The following is a 17,651-nucleotide window of genomic DNA, read 5'->3' as shown; positions in this document are numbered from 1 at the left end:
TCGATTTATATGCCATTTATCACGGAACGATGTCCAGGAGGGGGGCCTATTTATTCAGGGGGAGGCGGGGGGAAAAAAAAGCGAATTTCCAGACTTTTTCAAGGGGGAAGGAAAAAAAAAAAAAAAGGCCCAACCAGGATCCCCGGCCTGGCCCAAGGCCCGAACCCGGAGACGGACCCGCCCCGTCCCGCCCAGAAGGCCTCCCCGGCCCGGAAGCGCGGCTAAGGCTGTAGTGGGGGAGGGCAGGCCGGGCCGGGCCGGCAGGAAAGAGCGGCGAGAGCAGCCGGCTAGCGGAGGCCATGAGCGGGCGGCGGAGCTCGGAAAACCCGGCCGAGGGCAGCAGCGGCGGCGGCGGCGGTGGGTCGGGGCCGCCGGGGGAGGACGGGAGGGGGGTGAGCACTTTCCACAGAAGGAGCCCCCTTGGGTCGAGAGGCAGGTGGTCGCAGGCATCTCCCGATGGGTCTCTCTTCCCTAGTCCAGATTCCTGGTGGTCTCCCATCCCCAATTCAAGTTCCTGGTGGTCTCCCATCCCCAACCCAAGTTCCCAGGGGTTTCCCACCACAAGCCAGATTCCTGGTGGTCTCCCACCCCCAAGCTAGGTTCCCAGGGGTTTCTCACTTCAAGCCAGATTCCTGGTGGTCTCCCATCCCCAATTCAAGTTCCTGGTGGTCTCCCATCCCCAACCCAAGTTCCCAGGGGTTTCCCACCACAACCCAGATTCTTGGTGGTCTCCCACCCCCAAGCTAGGTTCCCAGGGGTTTCTCACCTCAAGCCAGATTCCTGGTGGTCTCCCATCCCCAATTCAAGTTCCTGGTGGTCTCCCATCCCCAACCCAAGTTCCCAGGGGTTTCCCACCACAAGCCAGATTCCTGGTGGTCTCCCACCCCCAAGCTAGGTTCCCAGGGGTTTCTCACCTCAAGCCAGATTGCTGGTGGTCTGCCATCCCCAATTTGAGTTCCTGGTGGTCTCCCATCCCCAAAGCAAGTTCCCAGGGGTTTCCCACCACAAGCCAGATTCCTGGTGGTCTCCCATCCCCAATTTGAGTTCCTGGTGGTCTCCCATCCCCAATTTGAGTTCCTGGTGGTCTGCCATCCCCAACCCAAGTTCCCAGGGGTTTCCCACCACAAGCCAGATTGCTGGTGGTCTGCCATCCCCAATTTGAGTTCCTGGTGGTCTCCCATCCCCAACGCAAGTTCCCAGGGGTTTCCCACCACAAGCCAGATTTCTGGTGGTCTCCCATCCCCAGCCCAGGTTCCTAGGGGGTCTCCCAACTCCAATTTGAGTTCCTAGCGGTCTCCCATCTCCAATCCAGGTTCCCAGAAATCTCCCATCACAACCCAGATTCTTGGTGGTCTCCCATCCCCAAGCTAGGTTCCCAGGGGTTTCCCATCACAACCCCAATTCCTGGTGGTTTCCCATCCCCAATTCAAATTCCTGGTGGTCTCCCATCCCCAAACCAGGTTCCTAGGTGTCTCCTATCCCCAATTCAGGTTGCTGGTGGTCTCCCATTTCCAATCCAGGTTCCAAGGAGTTTCCCATCCCTAAGCTAGGTTCCCAGGGGTTTCCCACCACAATTTCCAGTCCCCAACTCAGGTTCCATCCCCAATATAGGTTCCCAGGGGTCTTCTACCACAACCCAGATTCCTGGTGGCCTCCCATCCCCAATTCAAGTTCCTGATGGCCTCCCATCCCCAACCCAGGTCCCCAGGGGTCTCCATTCCTGACCCAGATTCCTGGTGGTCATGTACCCCAACCCAACTTCTTGGTGATCTTTCATCCCCAAAGATCCCCAGTTTCAGGCTTGAGCCCTGGAGTCATCGGGAGTCTAGCTAATTTGCAAAAAATCTTTATTTCAAATTCTGATTTTATATGGCAAGACTCAGGAATCTGAGTTTGAATCAAGCTGGTTAGAGCTAATACTTCTCTCTTTGAAACCTAATTGGGTGGGCTTCATGGTCTGGGGGTTTGCAATTGAGCCCTAAAATGACAGACACTTGCTCTAGCTGTTGCAAGAAAGGGTTTAAACAATGACAAGGATAATCTTTGGTAAAGATAAGTGACCAGGTGCCCTTCAAGGACTTGGAGCCCAACTCTGATAAGCTCCAGCTAGCGTAACCAGCATGGGAAATGCAAAACATTTTAGAACTTCTTGGAAATGCTGAAACAAACCTTTAAAATAGTCATTAGAGATCCGGCATTTAAATAGGATTAGATTAGAGTAGATTAGAGTAGATGAGATTAGAGTAGATTAGATTAGATTGAATTAGAATTAGAATTAGAATTAGAATTTTTTTATTGGCCAAGTGTGATTGGACACACAAGGAATTTGTCTTGGTGCATATACTCTCAGTGTACATAAAAGAAAAGATACCTTCATCACAATCATAAGGTACAACACTTAATGATAGTCATAGGCTACAAATAAGCAATCAGGAAACAATCAATATCAATATAAATCGTAAGGATACAAACAAAGTTACAGTCATACAGTCATAAGTGGGAGGAGATGGGTGATGGGAACGATGAGAAGATTAATAGTAGGGCAGATTTAGCAAATAGTTTGCCAGTGTTGAGGGAATTATTTGTTTAGCAGAGTGATGGCCTTCGGGAAGAAACTGTCCTTGTGTCTAGTTGTTCAGGTGTGCAGTGCTGGATAGAAGCTGAAACAATTTATGTCCAGGATGCGAGGGGTCTGTAGATATTTTCACAGTCCTTTTTTTGACTCGTGCAGTATACAGGTCCTCAATGGAAGGCAGGTTGGTAGCAATTATTTTTTCTGCAGTTCTAATTATCCTCTGAAGTCTGTGTCTGTCTTGTTGGGTTGCGGAACCAAACCAGACAGTTATAGAGGTGCAGATGACAGACTCAATAATTCCTCTGTAGAACTGGATCAGCAGCTCCTTGGGCAGTTTGAGCTTTCTGAGTTGGTGCAGAAAGAACATTCTTTGTTGTGCTTTTTTGATGACGTTTTTGATGTTAGCTGTCCGTTTTAGATCTTGTGATATGACATCAAACCTAGTACTAAACCGCAGTGGTGAGTTTATGAGTCATTGTTCCATGTGAAGCAAACCTGTAGGGCTTGTTCAAGAATTTGTGACTAAACAAACTTGGCTTGACAGGCTTAAACCAGGCCAATGAGCTTCTCTACGTGTAACAGAATGACCCAGGTCAGATTTGGCTTGTCCACCTATCTTTCTCGTCCTTCCCTCAATAATCTCTCAAGTAGTTCACTTGATTTCTTTTTGCTCTTCATGTATACAATTGATGTTTGTGGAGTCCTTGGTGCTCTCTGCGCTTGGTGGTTTTCTTGTCGATGTTTCACTACCCAACTACTGCACTGAAGACGTTGCCTAGTTTGGTCATGAAAGTTCTGCAAGCAAACCACCAAGCTCAGAGAGCATCAAGAAGTCCATAGCTCAATCCTGATATTCTACACTTAATTGGCATTTATTTCTGTCTTGCAGTGATGGGGTTTGAGGAGTTTAAAACAAAACAAAACACCACAACTTCTGTGAAATGTTAAATCTGTAGCTCAGTTCTGTGGGCACATCTGTTGTAATTGAAAAGCAAGCTTTTTTTTTTAAAAAAAGGCCAATGATTAAGCAGCCCTTTTCATGGTGAGCAATTTAGTACCTCTTAAGAAGACCACATGCTACCGAATGATAAAGGTCATTTTATTGTTATTATTCTGGCAGATGTTTTTCTTCCTGACCCCCATGTGCCAGCGGTAACCTTCCTCCAAGAACTGCCCAGTTACCAATCGATGAGGAGGCGAAGATTAGTAACCGGAAACGTGGATAACTATCACAGTTTAGCACGTTCCATTTCTGGAGAGGCCAGGAATCTCATCCAAGGGACAGAATCAAGAAATGTCAACCTCGACCGTCCGCTGAAAGAATGCGCCTTGCCGCTCGCGGAGAAGAGACGTTTAAGGTTTAAATAAAACACTGCAAACTATAGAGAGGAGTGGGCCTGGGGGTCCTTTTCTATCTATTAAAAAAAAATTATTTGGATATTTGGCAATAGATTATAGGAGAGATCTAAGTCCCGTTCGTAAAAAGAGGAATCCACAGGGTGTTGTGATTGACTGCTTTAAACTTCCAGCTCCATTTAAATATTTGCTTGCAATAGGCAGGTTGAGATTTTCCAATGCTTTTAAAAGGTTCTGATGATCCCAGTTGAGCTGCGCGATCATCAGAGTTTTTTTTTTTTTAAACTTTTAAAAGCATTTTTTCGGCAGAAGAAAAAATGCTTTTAAAAGTAAAAAAAAAACCAAAAACCTCTGATGATTGCGCAATTCAGCTGGGCCATGGGGTGGGGGGGCAGGGATTTTGCTACCAGTTCTCTGAACCACCCACCGCTATCGCTACCAGATCGATGCCCTCCTGCCCCCTCTATTTTCTGCTTCCCAAGTCCCAGCAGATCGGAAGGAATTAGGGATTTTGCAGTAACCTTCCCTTGGAGTGGAGGGGGAATGGAGATTTTACAGTCTCCTTCCCCTGCCACGCCCACCAAGCCATGCCATGCCCACCAAGCCACACCCACAGAACCGGTAGTAAAAAAATTTGAAACCCACCACTGCCATACACCCTATTTTTGTGGGAGGCAGTTTGAAATACAAACAGTGGCAAGAAAGGTTGTATAATGGGGCAAAACTCACTTAACAAACGTCCTCCTTAGCCAGAGAAATTTAGAGCTCAGTTGTGGTCGTAAGTCAAGGACTGCCTATATATGGTTGCGTAATTAGGAGGACTGGTAGTCACATAATTTGTGTAAGGGGGCTTTAAGATATCACTGTTATCTTTTATGTGCTTTTCTAAGTTGCAAACTACTGGAAGTTTGTGGAGAGTTTGGTAGAATATATGAATGATTCTCTGTATTTTTTTAAAAACATAGAGTCTATAGGGGAAAAAACAGCTGGGGAGATTCCCAGAACTGGGTGAACTATAAATCGGTATTTTTATTTATTTTATTTTATTTGCATTTATTTCCCGCCCTTCTCCGAAGACTCAGGGTAGCTTACACTGTGTTAAGCAATAGTCTTCATCCATTTGTATATTTATATACAAAGTCAACTTATTGCCCCCAACAATCTGGGTCCTCATTTTACCTACCTTATAAAGGATGGAAGGCTGAGTCAACCTTGGGCCTGGTGGGACTTGAACCTGCAGTAATTGCAGGCAGCTGTGTTACTAACAGACTGTCTTACCAGTCTGAACCACAGAGGCCCTTTGGTATTATATAATACCGGTATATCGGTATAATATAATTGATATAATACTTTGGTATTATATGGTACGGTATAATGTTGCTGCATTCACACAATTCAGTACAACCAAGAAACCCAAAGTTATGCTTAGCGTTATGTAAGAACTTAACCTGTATTTTGCTCATTCCAAAATGAGAGCTAAGATGCCTTTCATTTGCCTATTTTTGTGAGCAGGGAGCTTGAAGAAAAACATATACAATCCCAGTCAAAATGGAATCAGTGGAAGAAGGCAACTAATAAATCACTCAAAAGAATGATAGAGAATATCAAAGAACTAATCTCTTATCTGGAATTGTGGAGATATGACATCCGTAGCATCGAAGGTAAGTCTTATCTATGGTTTTTGCACTCTTGTTATATTGGCTTCTTGGCTGGCAGATGTTACTGTAGATTAGAAAGATACGTGGGGTCTTTGGTGATCTCTGAGCTTAGTTATATTTCCTTGCAGTCTTAGCTAAGTAGCACTGATGATGTTACTTAGTATGGTGATAAAACGTCTGCAAGAAAACAACCAAGCTCAGAGAGCACCAAGGACCCCCACAGGTCAACCCTGAGACTATAAAATACCACCTCCGAATGCGGTCCTTAAAAGATTGATTTGCGCAATGCTGGAATGTTTTCCCATATTAATATTTCTCTCCCTTTTCCTTAGAGAAATTTGGCACTGGAATCAAGTCCTACTTCTCTTTCCTGCGTTTCCTGGTGGTCTTAAACTTCGTCATCTTCCTTCTCCTGTTCAGCTTCATCACCCTTCCGACAGCTCTTGTTCAGTATGGAGTTGTGAATGGCAGCTACGTAAAAGTTCCCCCAGAAACAGGTAACTCTCCCTTCTCACTTTCCAGAACATGATTAGGACTCATCGGTTGTCCTCAGTTTGCAGCCATTCATTTAAGCGGCCATTGGGACTTGGCCCTGAAAAAAAAATCACTTTTGATTGGTTCTTGCGTTATTTATTTATTTATTTTATTTTATTTACTGCACGAATCAAGAAGAGGGCCGTGAAAATATTTACAGACTCCTCGCATCCAGGACATAAACTGTTTCAACTCCTACCCTCAAAACGACGCTATAGAGCACTGCACACCAGAACAACTAGACACAAGAACAGTTTTTCCCCGAAGGCCATCACTCTGCTAAACAAATAATTCCCTCAACACTGTCAAACTATTTACTGAATCTGCACTACTATTAATCTTCTCATAGTTCCCATCACCAATCTCTTTCCATTTATGACTGTATGACTATAACTTGTTGCTGGCAATCCTTATGATTTATATTGATATATTGACCATCAATTGTGTTGTAAATGTTGTACCTTGATGAACGTATCTTTTTTTTTTTTATGTACACTGAGAGCATATGCACCAAGACAAATTCCTTGTGTGTCCAATCACACTTGGCCAATAAAAATTCTATTCTATTCTATTCTATTCTATTCTATTCTATTATTTTATTTTATTCGATTTTTATACCGCCCTTCTCCCGAAGGACTCAGGGCGGTGTACAGCCATATAAAAAACCACAATATACACATTAAAAACAAGATTAAAACAGAACATATTACAGGGTGGCCAAAATTTAAAACAATTTAACAAACCTTAAAATATAAATAACCCCAATTAAAATTTAGTAAGACTTTTAAGCCAGTCCCGCTTGAATAAATAGGTGCGTTTTCAGCTCACGGTTATGACCGTCACAGCATCTTCGTGGTCATGTGATCAAAATTTGGGCCAGCCAGCTTCCAATTAACAAAATCCATGGGGCCAGATTCACTTAACAATTGTGTGATTCACTTTAACAATGGCAGTGATTTGCTTAACAACCATCTTCCAATTAACAAAATCAATGGGGCCAGATTCACTTAACAGCTGCATGGTTCACTTAACAACGGTACGGATTCGCTTAAAGACCATGGCAAAAAAATGGAAATAAAATCAGGCGGCGTTCACTTAACAGTTGGCTTGCTGTGTTTGTGCAATGGAAATTCCAATCCCAATTGTGGTCATAACTCAAGGACTATCTGTACCTGACTGTAGAAAAACAGGCTGTGCTTGATGCAGCTTTCGGACAGACTGTTCAAGTTTTTTGGTTCCTTCTAATGTGTTTTTTTTTTTTTTTTTGCTCTGAACATCCTTCCTTACAGAGCCAGAATGCACTTTTTATACGATCGGCAACACCAAGGGACTGGTGTACTTCTACAGTTATATTATAGATCTGCTGTCTGGCACAGTGAGTATTTAATCATAACTTTCTAAAACGTTTTGCTTGGTTTTTTTTTAAAAAAAAATCAAGTTCCTAGTCCTTTCTGATTAAAAAGTCATTCCTTTCCAGAAGTCTTCCCTATTGCTCTTAGTTGCTTATGCTTTCTCTTTCATTTCCTGGATGGAAAAACTTCTACCTCTACCTCTAGTGCAGTCATGGCGAACCTTTGACGTACCCGCGGGCCGGCCTGTGCGCCGGAAATGGCACACGAAACCATCCCAAATAGTATAAGCGGCCCTGCTGGCTTTCACGCGCACGGGAGCGCCGATATCCGGAAGAGCGGCGGTCCATCGCGCATGCGTGAGCCAGCACCTGAACATCCGGATAACTGGCATGGAAGCGCCCGACGTACAACTGGCCATCGCGCATGCGCGCAACGTCAACCCGGAAGGTCGGGTGCCAGCCTGCGCATGTGTGACGGAACACCGTTCTTCCAGGTTCTGCCGCTCCCGCGCGTGTGACAGACAGCTGACCGGTGCATGTGTGATCATAAATGTCTTGCCATCATAAGACATTTAGGGGGAGAACAGTGGTCCGAAATCTTTTTTTCTCCTCTCCGTATATAAGAAGAAAGAAAAGAAAAGAAAATCAGGGGTTGAGAAGAGCCTTTTCTGTGTAACCAATTTGCAAGATTAGCAAAGAGAAATTTGCAGCTCATGACCCATTTTAATAATAAAGGTTGTGAGTCAGAAAAGGTGCAAACAAATTCCCAATTCTTCGCTTTCCAGAATTAATAGAGAGTTGGTCTACTACGTTATGTTTAAAGGCGTATTTAGCCACCTGGCTGGATTTGTTTGTCAATTCCTCTGCAGGTACACGCTTGGAAAAACTGAATTGCGTCATAGGCTACGCTCGCTGAATCTTTTATCTTTATTCCTTCTTGCAGTCTTTAAGATAAAGAGGATGACACCAGACCCCTGATCTAACACCTGCTAAAGGCACGGGGCAATAACGACAGCACAGTAGAAGCGGTAGACCTATTGCAAAAGATAGATCACTTCTTGCAAACCCAAATTTTGACCTGAGATCATCAGATCATCCTGATAATCTTGTTTACTAGAGATCCTTGAAAAATACCTCTGGTGTCAAAAGGGGTATCAAACTCGATTTCATTGAGTGTCGCATCAAGGTTGTGTTTGACCTCGCGGGGGGGTGGGGGGAGCTAGGGGGGGTGGCCAGCTAAATGTCACTCATCAAGGCTTTGTTTTCGGCCGTGACAGCCTCCTGTTGCCCTCTGCCATGCAGCCACTCCAGGCTCCATTTTTGCTGGCAGAGGGCAACATGCCTTTGCGGCCGAAAATGGAGGCTGGGTGGGCCGTGCACAGCCTCCCCAAGTCCCCTTTGCACTGGAAGAGGGTTGCAGGAAGCCATCATGGCTGAAAACGGAATCCGGGAGGGCCCCTCCCAAGCTCCATTTTTGCTGGCAGAGGCACCGTGAGCTGGTTTCCAGAGCGGTCCCGCTGGCCAGATCTAAGCCCGCCAGCCGAATCCAGCCCACGGGCCTTGAGTTTCACACCCCTGCTCTGGCAGATGGTCTGCCATTTGATATCATGACCAGTTCGTGACCTCCAGGTGTTATATTTTAATTGAGAAACCACAGAGTTTATACTTTGTGCTTAAGAATGAAAAATACTGAAAGATGATAAAAGAGAATTTGAATCGCGATATAGGCCCCACCCAAATCCTAAGAAAATGCTGCACAGCCAGTGCTCTGTTGCTGACCTTAAGTGTTCTTGGCAAGTTGAAAAGAGGGGGATTAATATATCCTTTTTTTCCCTCTGTAACTCTTTTAATATTTATTCATTTTACACATGTCACCCTAGATTGCGCTTGTAGTCTCTGTATCCTAAAAGAACCTGCTGTTTTCAGCAGGCCACACAACGGATTCACACAACATACTATACTAACCATAGTTGATAAGCCATTAGCTTACAGCTCACTCCTTATTGCCTCTTGGATCCTTCACTCTGGTTGTATATAAGAATTAAGATGGATTTTATGCAGGGGTGGGCTTCAAAAAATTTAGCAAGGGGTTCTCTGCCTGGTTGCTAGTTGGCCTCCTGCACCATGGCGGGGGTTGGTGTTTTTGCCCTCCCCGGGCTCCAGAGGCTTTTCTTGAGCCTCCGGGAGGGCAACAACGGCCTCCCCAAAACGGCCTCCCAAACTTCTGGTAGGCCTGTTTTTCGCCCTCCCCGAGCCTCCACGCACACTCTGCACTTACCTGCATCCAAAACAGGCCGCGTGGAGACTCCAGGGAGGGGTGGGCAGCTAGAAGTGGGATTTGGGGGTTCTCCAAACTGCACAGAATCTTAGCTAGAGATTCTCCCAAACCCCTGTGAACCCCCAGCAGCCCACCCTTGATTTTACGTGCATATGCTGGTTGGTGATTGTAATCAAGCCCTCCTGACTAGCCATTAACTATGTTTGCAGCCAGTGGTTGCTTTTTTTTCAGGCAGTACGGTAAGAAATCGGACTATGGCTTAATTCATTATACAAGCAGTGCTTTGAGAAAGATTTGACTTCTGTTGCTGTTGGATTTCTAAATAATAATAATAATAATAATAATAATAATAATAATAATAATAATAATAATAATAATAATAATAATAATAATAATGTTTTAATTTGTATACCGCCCTTCTCCCGAAGGACTCAGGGTGGTGAACAGGCAAGTAAAATACAAAACAGAAATATACATCATAATTAAAACAACCCTTAAAAAACTAATTCAAATATGCCAGAAATTTAAAATAACATTACCCCCCATACAAATTACAACAATTTAAAACCCACCATTAAAATTTAAAAAATTTAAGAATCAGGCTAGTCCAGCCATATGAAATAAATAGGTTTTAAGTTCGCGGCAAAAGGTCCTAAGGTCAGGTAGTTGTCGAAGCCCGAGGGGAAGCTTGAAATGAGCCAAAAATAGAAGGGGGAGAAATGGCTGGATTGACTGCAGCCTAACAGCCATCAATGGTTTCAGATTGCCGCGCTGAGCATTCAGCCATGTTTCTAAAGAATGACCGTTCCCCCGATGCGAGTCTGAATGGAGCAGCTTGACCTTCCTTTGTTGAATTCTGTTTGCAGGGGTTTCTTGAAATGACGAGTCTCTTTTATGGCTATTACTCAGTGGATAAGGTACCTTTGGGTCTGCTGGAGTACCACGTGCCGCTGGCGTATTTGCTGATCACGCTGGCTTACCTTTCGGTGAGCTTTGTCTGGATTATCAAACGGTAATTCCTGCTGGGTAAATGAACCTTCCCTTTGCCATAGAAATGACCGTTCTAAAGAGCAGAGTTGGGGACTGAAGAATTCTAAAGGGCTTTGTAGGGGACGCGGTGGCTCAGCGGCTTAAGACGCCGAGCTTGTCGATCAAAAGTGTTTTTTTTTTTAATTTACATTTATATCCCGCCCTTCTCCGAAGACTCAGGGCGGCTTACAGTGTGTAAGGCAATAGTCTCATTCTATTCGTATATTTACAAAGTCAACTTATTGCCCCCCCAACAATCTGGGTCCTCATTTTACCTACCTTATAAAGGATGGAAGGCTGAGTCAACCTTGGGCCTGGTGGGATTCGAGCCTGCAGTAATTGCAGGCTGCTGTGTTTTAATAACAGGCTATCTTACAGCCTGAGCCACCAAGGCTGGCAGTTCAGCGGTTCGAATCCCTAGTGGCGTGTAACAGGGTGAGCTCCCGTGACGTGCCCCAGCTTCTGCCAACCTAGCAGTTCGAAAGCATGTAAAAAAATGCGAGTAGAAAAATAGGGACCACTTTTGGTGGGAAGGGAAAAGCGTTCCGTGCGCCTTTGGCGTTGAGTCATGCCAGCCACATCACCACAGAGACGTCCTTGGACAGCGCTGGCTCTTCGGCTTTGAAACGGAGATGAGCACCGTCCCTTAGAGTCGGGAACGACTAGCGCATATGTGCGAGGGGAACCTTTACTTTTACCTTTAAAGGGCTTTGGGGTATATAAAAGACATGGGTAAGATAGTCTGACCGCATGAGTGCCCAAGTAGTCCTCGAATTGCAACAATTCATTTAGTGACCGTTGGAATGGCCAACGGTCGTCTGTTGGAACGGACAATGGCACTGAAAAAAGTGACTTGTGACCGTTTTTCATAGTTACGTCTGGTGCCGCGTCCTCGTGGTCACCTGATCAAAATTCAGGCGCTCGGCAACAGGTTCATATTTCTGACAGTTGTTCCAGGGTTCACGTGGTCGCCTTTGGTGACCTTCCAACAAGTCAAAACGGGAAACCAGATTCACTTAACAACCGTATGACTAACGTAGCAACTGCAGTCATTTACTCAACTGTGGCAAGAAAGGTTGTAAAATGGGGCAAAACTCACTTAACGACTGTCTCGCTTAGCAACAGAAAGGTTGGGCTCAATTTTGGGCGTAAATCGAGAACCACCTGTAATATATAAATCCCCCCAAATCTGACATCTCGCTGTTCAAGACAGCATTATCCGTCATCGTCCCAGTATTTGTTTGTACAATAATCCAAAGAAGAGCAACAAAGAAGATTAGGGGACTGGAGGCTAAAACATATGAAGAACGGTTGCAGGAACTCGGTATGTCTAGTTTAATAAAAAGAAGGACTAGGGGAGACATGATAGCAGTGTTCCAATATCTCAGGGGTTGCCACAAAGAAGAGGGAGTCAAGCTATTCTCCAAAGCACCTGACGGCAGGACAAGAAGCAATGGGTGGAAACTAATCAAGGAAAGAAGCAACTTAGAACTAAGGAGAAATTTCCTGACAGTTAGAACAATTAATAAGTGGAACGACTTGCCTTCAGAAGTTGTGAATGCTCCAACACTGGAAATTTTTAAGAAAATGTTGGATAACCATCTGACTGAGATGGTGTAGGGTTTCCTGCCTGGGCAGGGGGTTGGACTAGAAGGCCTCCAAGGTCCCTTCCAACTCTGATGTTATGTTATGTTATGTTATATGTTAAGTGTATTATTTACGACTTTAAAATAATAGTGGTGACTTTAAGATATGTGGACTTCAACTCCCAGAGTTCCCCAGCCGGCATGGAAGTTTGTATAGAATTTTACACTGCATCCTGAAATTTCTAACACTGCTTTCTTCTCTTTTTTTAAAAAAAACAACATCCTGGCAATGTCTTTAACAGCTCGGTGGAAGGTTTTAAGCGAAGCTTGATATACAACGAAGATCCATTTCAAAGCTACTGCAATAAAATTCTTGCTGGCTGGGATTTCTGCATTACAGATGTAAATGCTGCTCGGCTGAAACACAGTAGTTTACTTTATGAACTTAAAGTACGTATATTTCTTTTTCTAAGAACGTATTGAACCGTCCTCGCTTATCAAATATCCCAAGTAGCAAAAAAATTGAATAAACCTGCAGGACAGTACAATACAAAAAGTAGAGACATCACCCTGCCAACAAAAAGTGCGTATAGTCAAAGCTATGGTTTTCCCAGTTGCAATGTATGGCTGTGAAGGTTGGACCATAAGAAAGGCTGAGCGCCAAAGAATTGAGACTTTTGAACTCTGGTGCTGGAGAAGACTCCTGCGAGTCCCTTGGACTGCAAGGCGAACAAACAAGTCAGTTCTAGAGGAGATCAACCCTGAGTGCTCTTTAGAAGGCCAGATCCTGAAGATGAAACTGAAATCCTTTGGCCACCTAATGAGAAGGAAGGAAGGACTCCCTGGAGAAGAGCCTAATGCTGGGAAAGATTGAGGGCAAAAGAAGAAAGGGACGACAGAGAAGGAGGTGGCTGGATGGAGTCACTGAAGCCGTCGGAGTGAGCTTAAATAGACTCCAGAGGATGGTAGAGGACAGGAAGGCCTGGAGGAACGTTGTCTATGGGGTTGCGATGGGTCGGATGTGACTTCGCAACTAACAACAACAACAACAGTACAATACAATAGTTCTAGAAAACATATATGTAAGTTCCCCCCGCCCCGATAGGAGTCTTCTCCAGCACCACAGTTTAAAGGTCTCAATTCTTTTGCGCTCAGCCTTCCTTATGGCCCAACTTTAACAGCCATGCATTGCAACTGGGAAAACCATCGCCTGGACTAGACAATTGTTAAATTATACAATATTTGTTTTGTCTTCTGACCAGGGACAAGTAATTGCGGTATATAAGTTTGATTAATAAAATAAATAAATAAAGATTGTGGTCGCTTCTTATGACCCCGTAGATCTGTTTAAAAATGATCTTGTTCGTGATTGATTTAAAAACTAAACCTATGAATATATTTGTGTTCTCAGACGGATTTGCAGGATGAACGATTAAGACAGAGGGCAGCAGACAGAAGCCTCAAAGAGAAAACGCGTATTTATTGTTTGAGGATCTTCTTAAACGGTGTCGTTTTGGCTGTCTTGTCGGCTTGTTTTTATTCCATCTATAGAGTAACCGTCTACTCACAAGAACACAGTTTCCCAGTAAGGAGCAAGCCATGTTTGAAATTATGTTCTGATCCTGACTTATCTCTGGGAAAGCCTGGGTCCGTGATGGCAAGCCTGTGGCATGCGTAGCACGGAGAGCCCCTCTCTGTGGGCACACCAGCCATCGCTCCAGCCCAGCTTCCCTGTGCATGCGCACACGCCTCTCGCTGGTCTTTGGGTCTCTCCCATGCATGTGTGGGGGATGGGGCACATGGGGGGCACAGGAGCACATGCATGGGGTGTGCGGGTTGGTGCAGGAGGCTTTCCAGGCCCAAAATGGGACACGGGGGGCCTCGCGCGGCCCCCCACACCCCATTTTTTTTTATTTGCATTTATATCCCGCCCTTCTCCGAAGACTCAGGGCGGCTTACACTATGTCAAGCAATAGTCTTCATCCATTTGTATATTATATACAAAGTCAACTTATTGCCCCCCCAACAATCTGGGTCCTCATTTTACCTACCTTATAAAGGATGGAAGGCTGAGTCAACCTTGGGCCTGGTGGGGCTTGAACCTGCAGTAATTGCAGGCAGCTACTGTTAATAACAGACTGTCTTACCAGTCTGAGCCACAAAGGCCCCTATTTTGGCTTCCAGGTTGGTGCAGGAGGCTTTCCAGACCCAAACGGGGCCTCCCCGCTCCCCATTTTGGGCCTGGAAGGTCTCCTGCACCAACGTAGAAGCCAAAACGAGGCACAGGGGGTGGGGCGCATCTGCGGGGGATGTGTGTGTATGAGCGGATGCAGGCTGCATGCGCGGGGGTCCATCGCATTGCATTTTTGGGGTTCTGACACGCGTGCGTGCATTCCAGTGGTAGTTGCTACCGGTTCGCCCCAGATCGGGCAGCTCCACCCACCCTCCCAGATGCTTCTGCGTATGCGCAGAAGCCTCTGCACATGTGCAGAAGCATTGCCTGCGTGCGCCCACGAACCAACCAGTAGCAACAGGTTTGGAAACCCGCCCCTGGTGCATTTGCGCACCTGCGTGCACACTTTGGGCACTCAGCACCTGTCGTGTCCCACTCCTCCTCTGACGGCCAGGTCTGGGAAGTCTGTATCAAGCGTGGCCACGAAGCTTCTGCAGCTTTGCCAAATTTCTGTCAGAGTTCTCAGGGCAGGCAGGAATCCAAGGTGTGACTTCAGCAACCAGATGAGACTTTGCTTGACTCAAGGAATGCCAAAAAGCAGATCCTTTATATAGGCCATGGGGTGTGGCTCCATGACTCAGCACTTATCCAGGCCTGCCCCTCCCTTCCTTTTGCTGAAGTTGCCTCTCCATTCTCCGGAAGCGGGGATCTGTCCACTTTGTCTTTTCGTCCTCCTGCTCAGCTGCTGGCAATTCTAGCTCGTGGCTGGCTTCATGCTCACATGCTATAGGAGGGAGGTTTGTTTGCTCAGTCTGTCCGGGCACGGTGCCAGGGCTGGGGGCTGGAGGCATGCCAGGTCATTCTTCTTCACTATCAGTCTCTGGCTGAGATAGCAGGAGATGTGAGGGGCCCGGCTGCGGAGAGGAGGGCGGGCAAGGCACAACAGCACCAAAAAGGTTAGCCATCACTGGCCTAGTCATTTTATTCTTTCAATCAGTTGTATTTTGTCAATAGCTCTGGGGAGGAAAATGGCTCCGAATGACAGTTGATTCAACCACTGGGCTAAACAAGTACTTATTTTAACCACCATTTGTTGAACCCAGCCATTGTGGGTGCCTCTAAACTAGGAACCTTTAACAAATCGAAGAAACTTTTTTTTTCTCATGCAGGAAAACAACATCAAATTAGACGACCTCTTCGTGCAGTACTTACCTTCTATGGTGATCACCATCGCAAACTTTTTTGCGCCGCTGATTTTTTCGTTTCTCATCAAATACGAAGACTATTCGCCCGTCTTCGAGATACGATTAACTCTGATCAGGTAACTGGTTGTCTTTCTGTTGTTTGCTTTCTCTTCTCATATGCGGGTAAGCGGGCAGGATGGACTGTAGAACCCAGGAAACCCCCCAAAGTTCCTTTTGTGGATCCTGAAATGAGATAGGATCCAGAAGCAGATCGTTTTCACTAGGAAAATAATTAGAGGAGCTTAATGTCTCACATAGGAAATGGAGCAGATGGTCTCATTGTCACAGTAGAAAATATTTGCAGCTCAGGGTTGAAATGAGGGATCCTTGGTGCTCTCTGAGGGACAGGGAGGCAGTGGCTAAGATGCTGAGCTTGTCGATCGGAAGGTCAGCAGCTCAGCAGTTCGAATCCCTAGTGCCGCCTAACGGGGTGAGCTCTCACATTACTTGTCCCAGCTTCTGCCAACCTAGCAGTTCGAAAGCACGTAAAAAAATGCAAGTAGAAAAATAGGGACCACCTTTGGTAGGAAGGTAACTGCGTTCCGTGCACCTTTGGTGTTTAGTCATGCCGGCCACATGACCACAGAAACGTCTTCGGACAGTGCTGGCTCTTCGGCTTTGAAACAGAGATGAGCACCGCCCCCTAGAGTCGGGAACCTTTACCTTTATGGTGCTCTCTTGAGCTTGGTGGTTTTCCTGCAGGCATTTTATTACTCTACTAGATAATGCCACCAGTGCTAGAAGGAAATAGCATTTGCAGGAAGGGGAGGAAGATGTTGTGTCTCGCCCGCTTTCACCGCAGCCGGGGCCTTCTTATCTGCTTCCGAACACTGAGGAATGTCCTAGTATGCCTCCCGGCCCCAGCCCTGGCTCCATGCCTAGACAGGCTGAGGAGGAAGAAGTACCTTCAGCCCCCAGCTCTGGCTCCATGCCCAGGCAAACGGAGCAACTAGACCCCCCCCTCCCCCACAGCATGTGAGCCTGAGGAAGGTCAATTACCAACAGCTGCCGACTGGAGTGACCCTCGCTTCAGAAGAATTGATAGGCGGCGGCGACAGAAGGAAGGGAGGGGCAGGCCTAGATAAGTGCTGAGTCATGGAGCCACACCCCATGGCCTATATAAAGGATCTGCTTTCTGGCATTCTCTGAGTCAGGCAAAGTCTAACTTGGATTGCTGAAGTCACTTTCTGGTCTCCTGCCTGCCTTGAGGACTTTGCTAGGACTTTGGCAGAGCTGCAGAGGCACACCTGATTCGGATTTCCCTGACCCGGCCGTCGGCGGAGGAGTGGGGCACGACAGCACCAAGGAGCCCTCACTTCAGTGTTTGGATTCCTACAACGCGCTAAACCCAGCAAGCAAGCCACCGCGTGTTTTAGTATGATATGTGACTCTAATTGCCTGTTGAAAAAAGGCTCTTTAAAGGGAAACATCCCAAAAGGAGCTTCCTTTTTACTTTGAGGCAAGATGGGCAGCAAATAAATTTCTTCCAGACATTTCATTACCACACTAGGTAACATCATCAGTGTTAGAAGGTGGTGGGGATTTTGTTTTTGTTTATCTAGCCCAGTGGTAGTCAACCTGGTCCCTACCGCCCACTAGTGGGCGGTCCAGCTTTCATGGTGGGCGGTACGGGTTTTGTCTGATTCTGAAGCATTTTCCTTTTTCTTAATTTAATTGACTTTTTTAAAAAATTTAATAGCATTATTTAAAAACATTTTCATTAGGTTTTCATAAAATTCCCCGTGACAATTTAAATTTCTGAAAATATACTATTTGTATCGCCCGCGCATAAGTTTAGTTCGCGTTACATACGTGAAACTAAATGGCGCCATAGTGCCTCATCCCAGAATAGCTTGCGCATCTCCCC

The 17,651-nt window shown here is 45.8% G+C and overlaps 1 protein-coding gene across 1 annotated transcript in view; it reads left to right on the top strand.

Annotated features, from left to right (window-relative positions):
* The first annotated feature begins 201 nt into the window (after positions 1-201).
* TMC7 (transmembrane channel like 7) overlaps positions 202-17,651 on the top strand; it is a 29,158-nt gene continuing 11,708 nt past the window's right edge. Inside the window, exons 1-9 of the mRNA XM_058157238.1 lie at positions 202-357; positions 3,696-3,933; positions 5,444-5,592; positions 5,922-6,086; positions 7,413-7,498; positions 10,619-10,764; positions 12,670-12,817; positions 13,779-13,952; positions 15,710-15,861. Of these exons, the coding sequence (XP_058013221.1) occupies positions 300-357; positions 3,696-3,933; positions 5,444-5,592; positions 5,922-6,086; positions 7,413-7,498; positions 10,619-10,764; positions 12,670-12,817; positions 13,779-13,952; positions 15,710-15,861 (1,316 nt within the window). The 5' untranslated portion in view covers positions 202-299. The remainder of the gene's footprint in view (positions 358-3,695; positions 3,934-5,443; positions 5,593-5,921; positions 6,087-7,412; positions 7,499-10,618; positions 10,765-12,669; positions 12,818-13,778; positions 13,953-15,709; positions 15,862-17,651) is intronic.

Source organism: Ahaetulla prasina, chromosome 14 (genome assembly GCF_028640845.1).
Source record: "Ahaetulla prasina isolate Xishuangbanna chromosome 14, ASM2864084v1, whole genome shotgun sequence".
NCBI lineage: Eukaryota > Metazoa > Chordata > Lepidosauria > Squamata > Colubridae > Ahaetulla > Ahaetulla prasina.
Note: the sequence above shows the minus strand (reverse complement) of the source record. Positions and strands in the feature narration are given on the sequence as shown.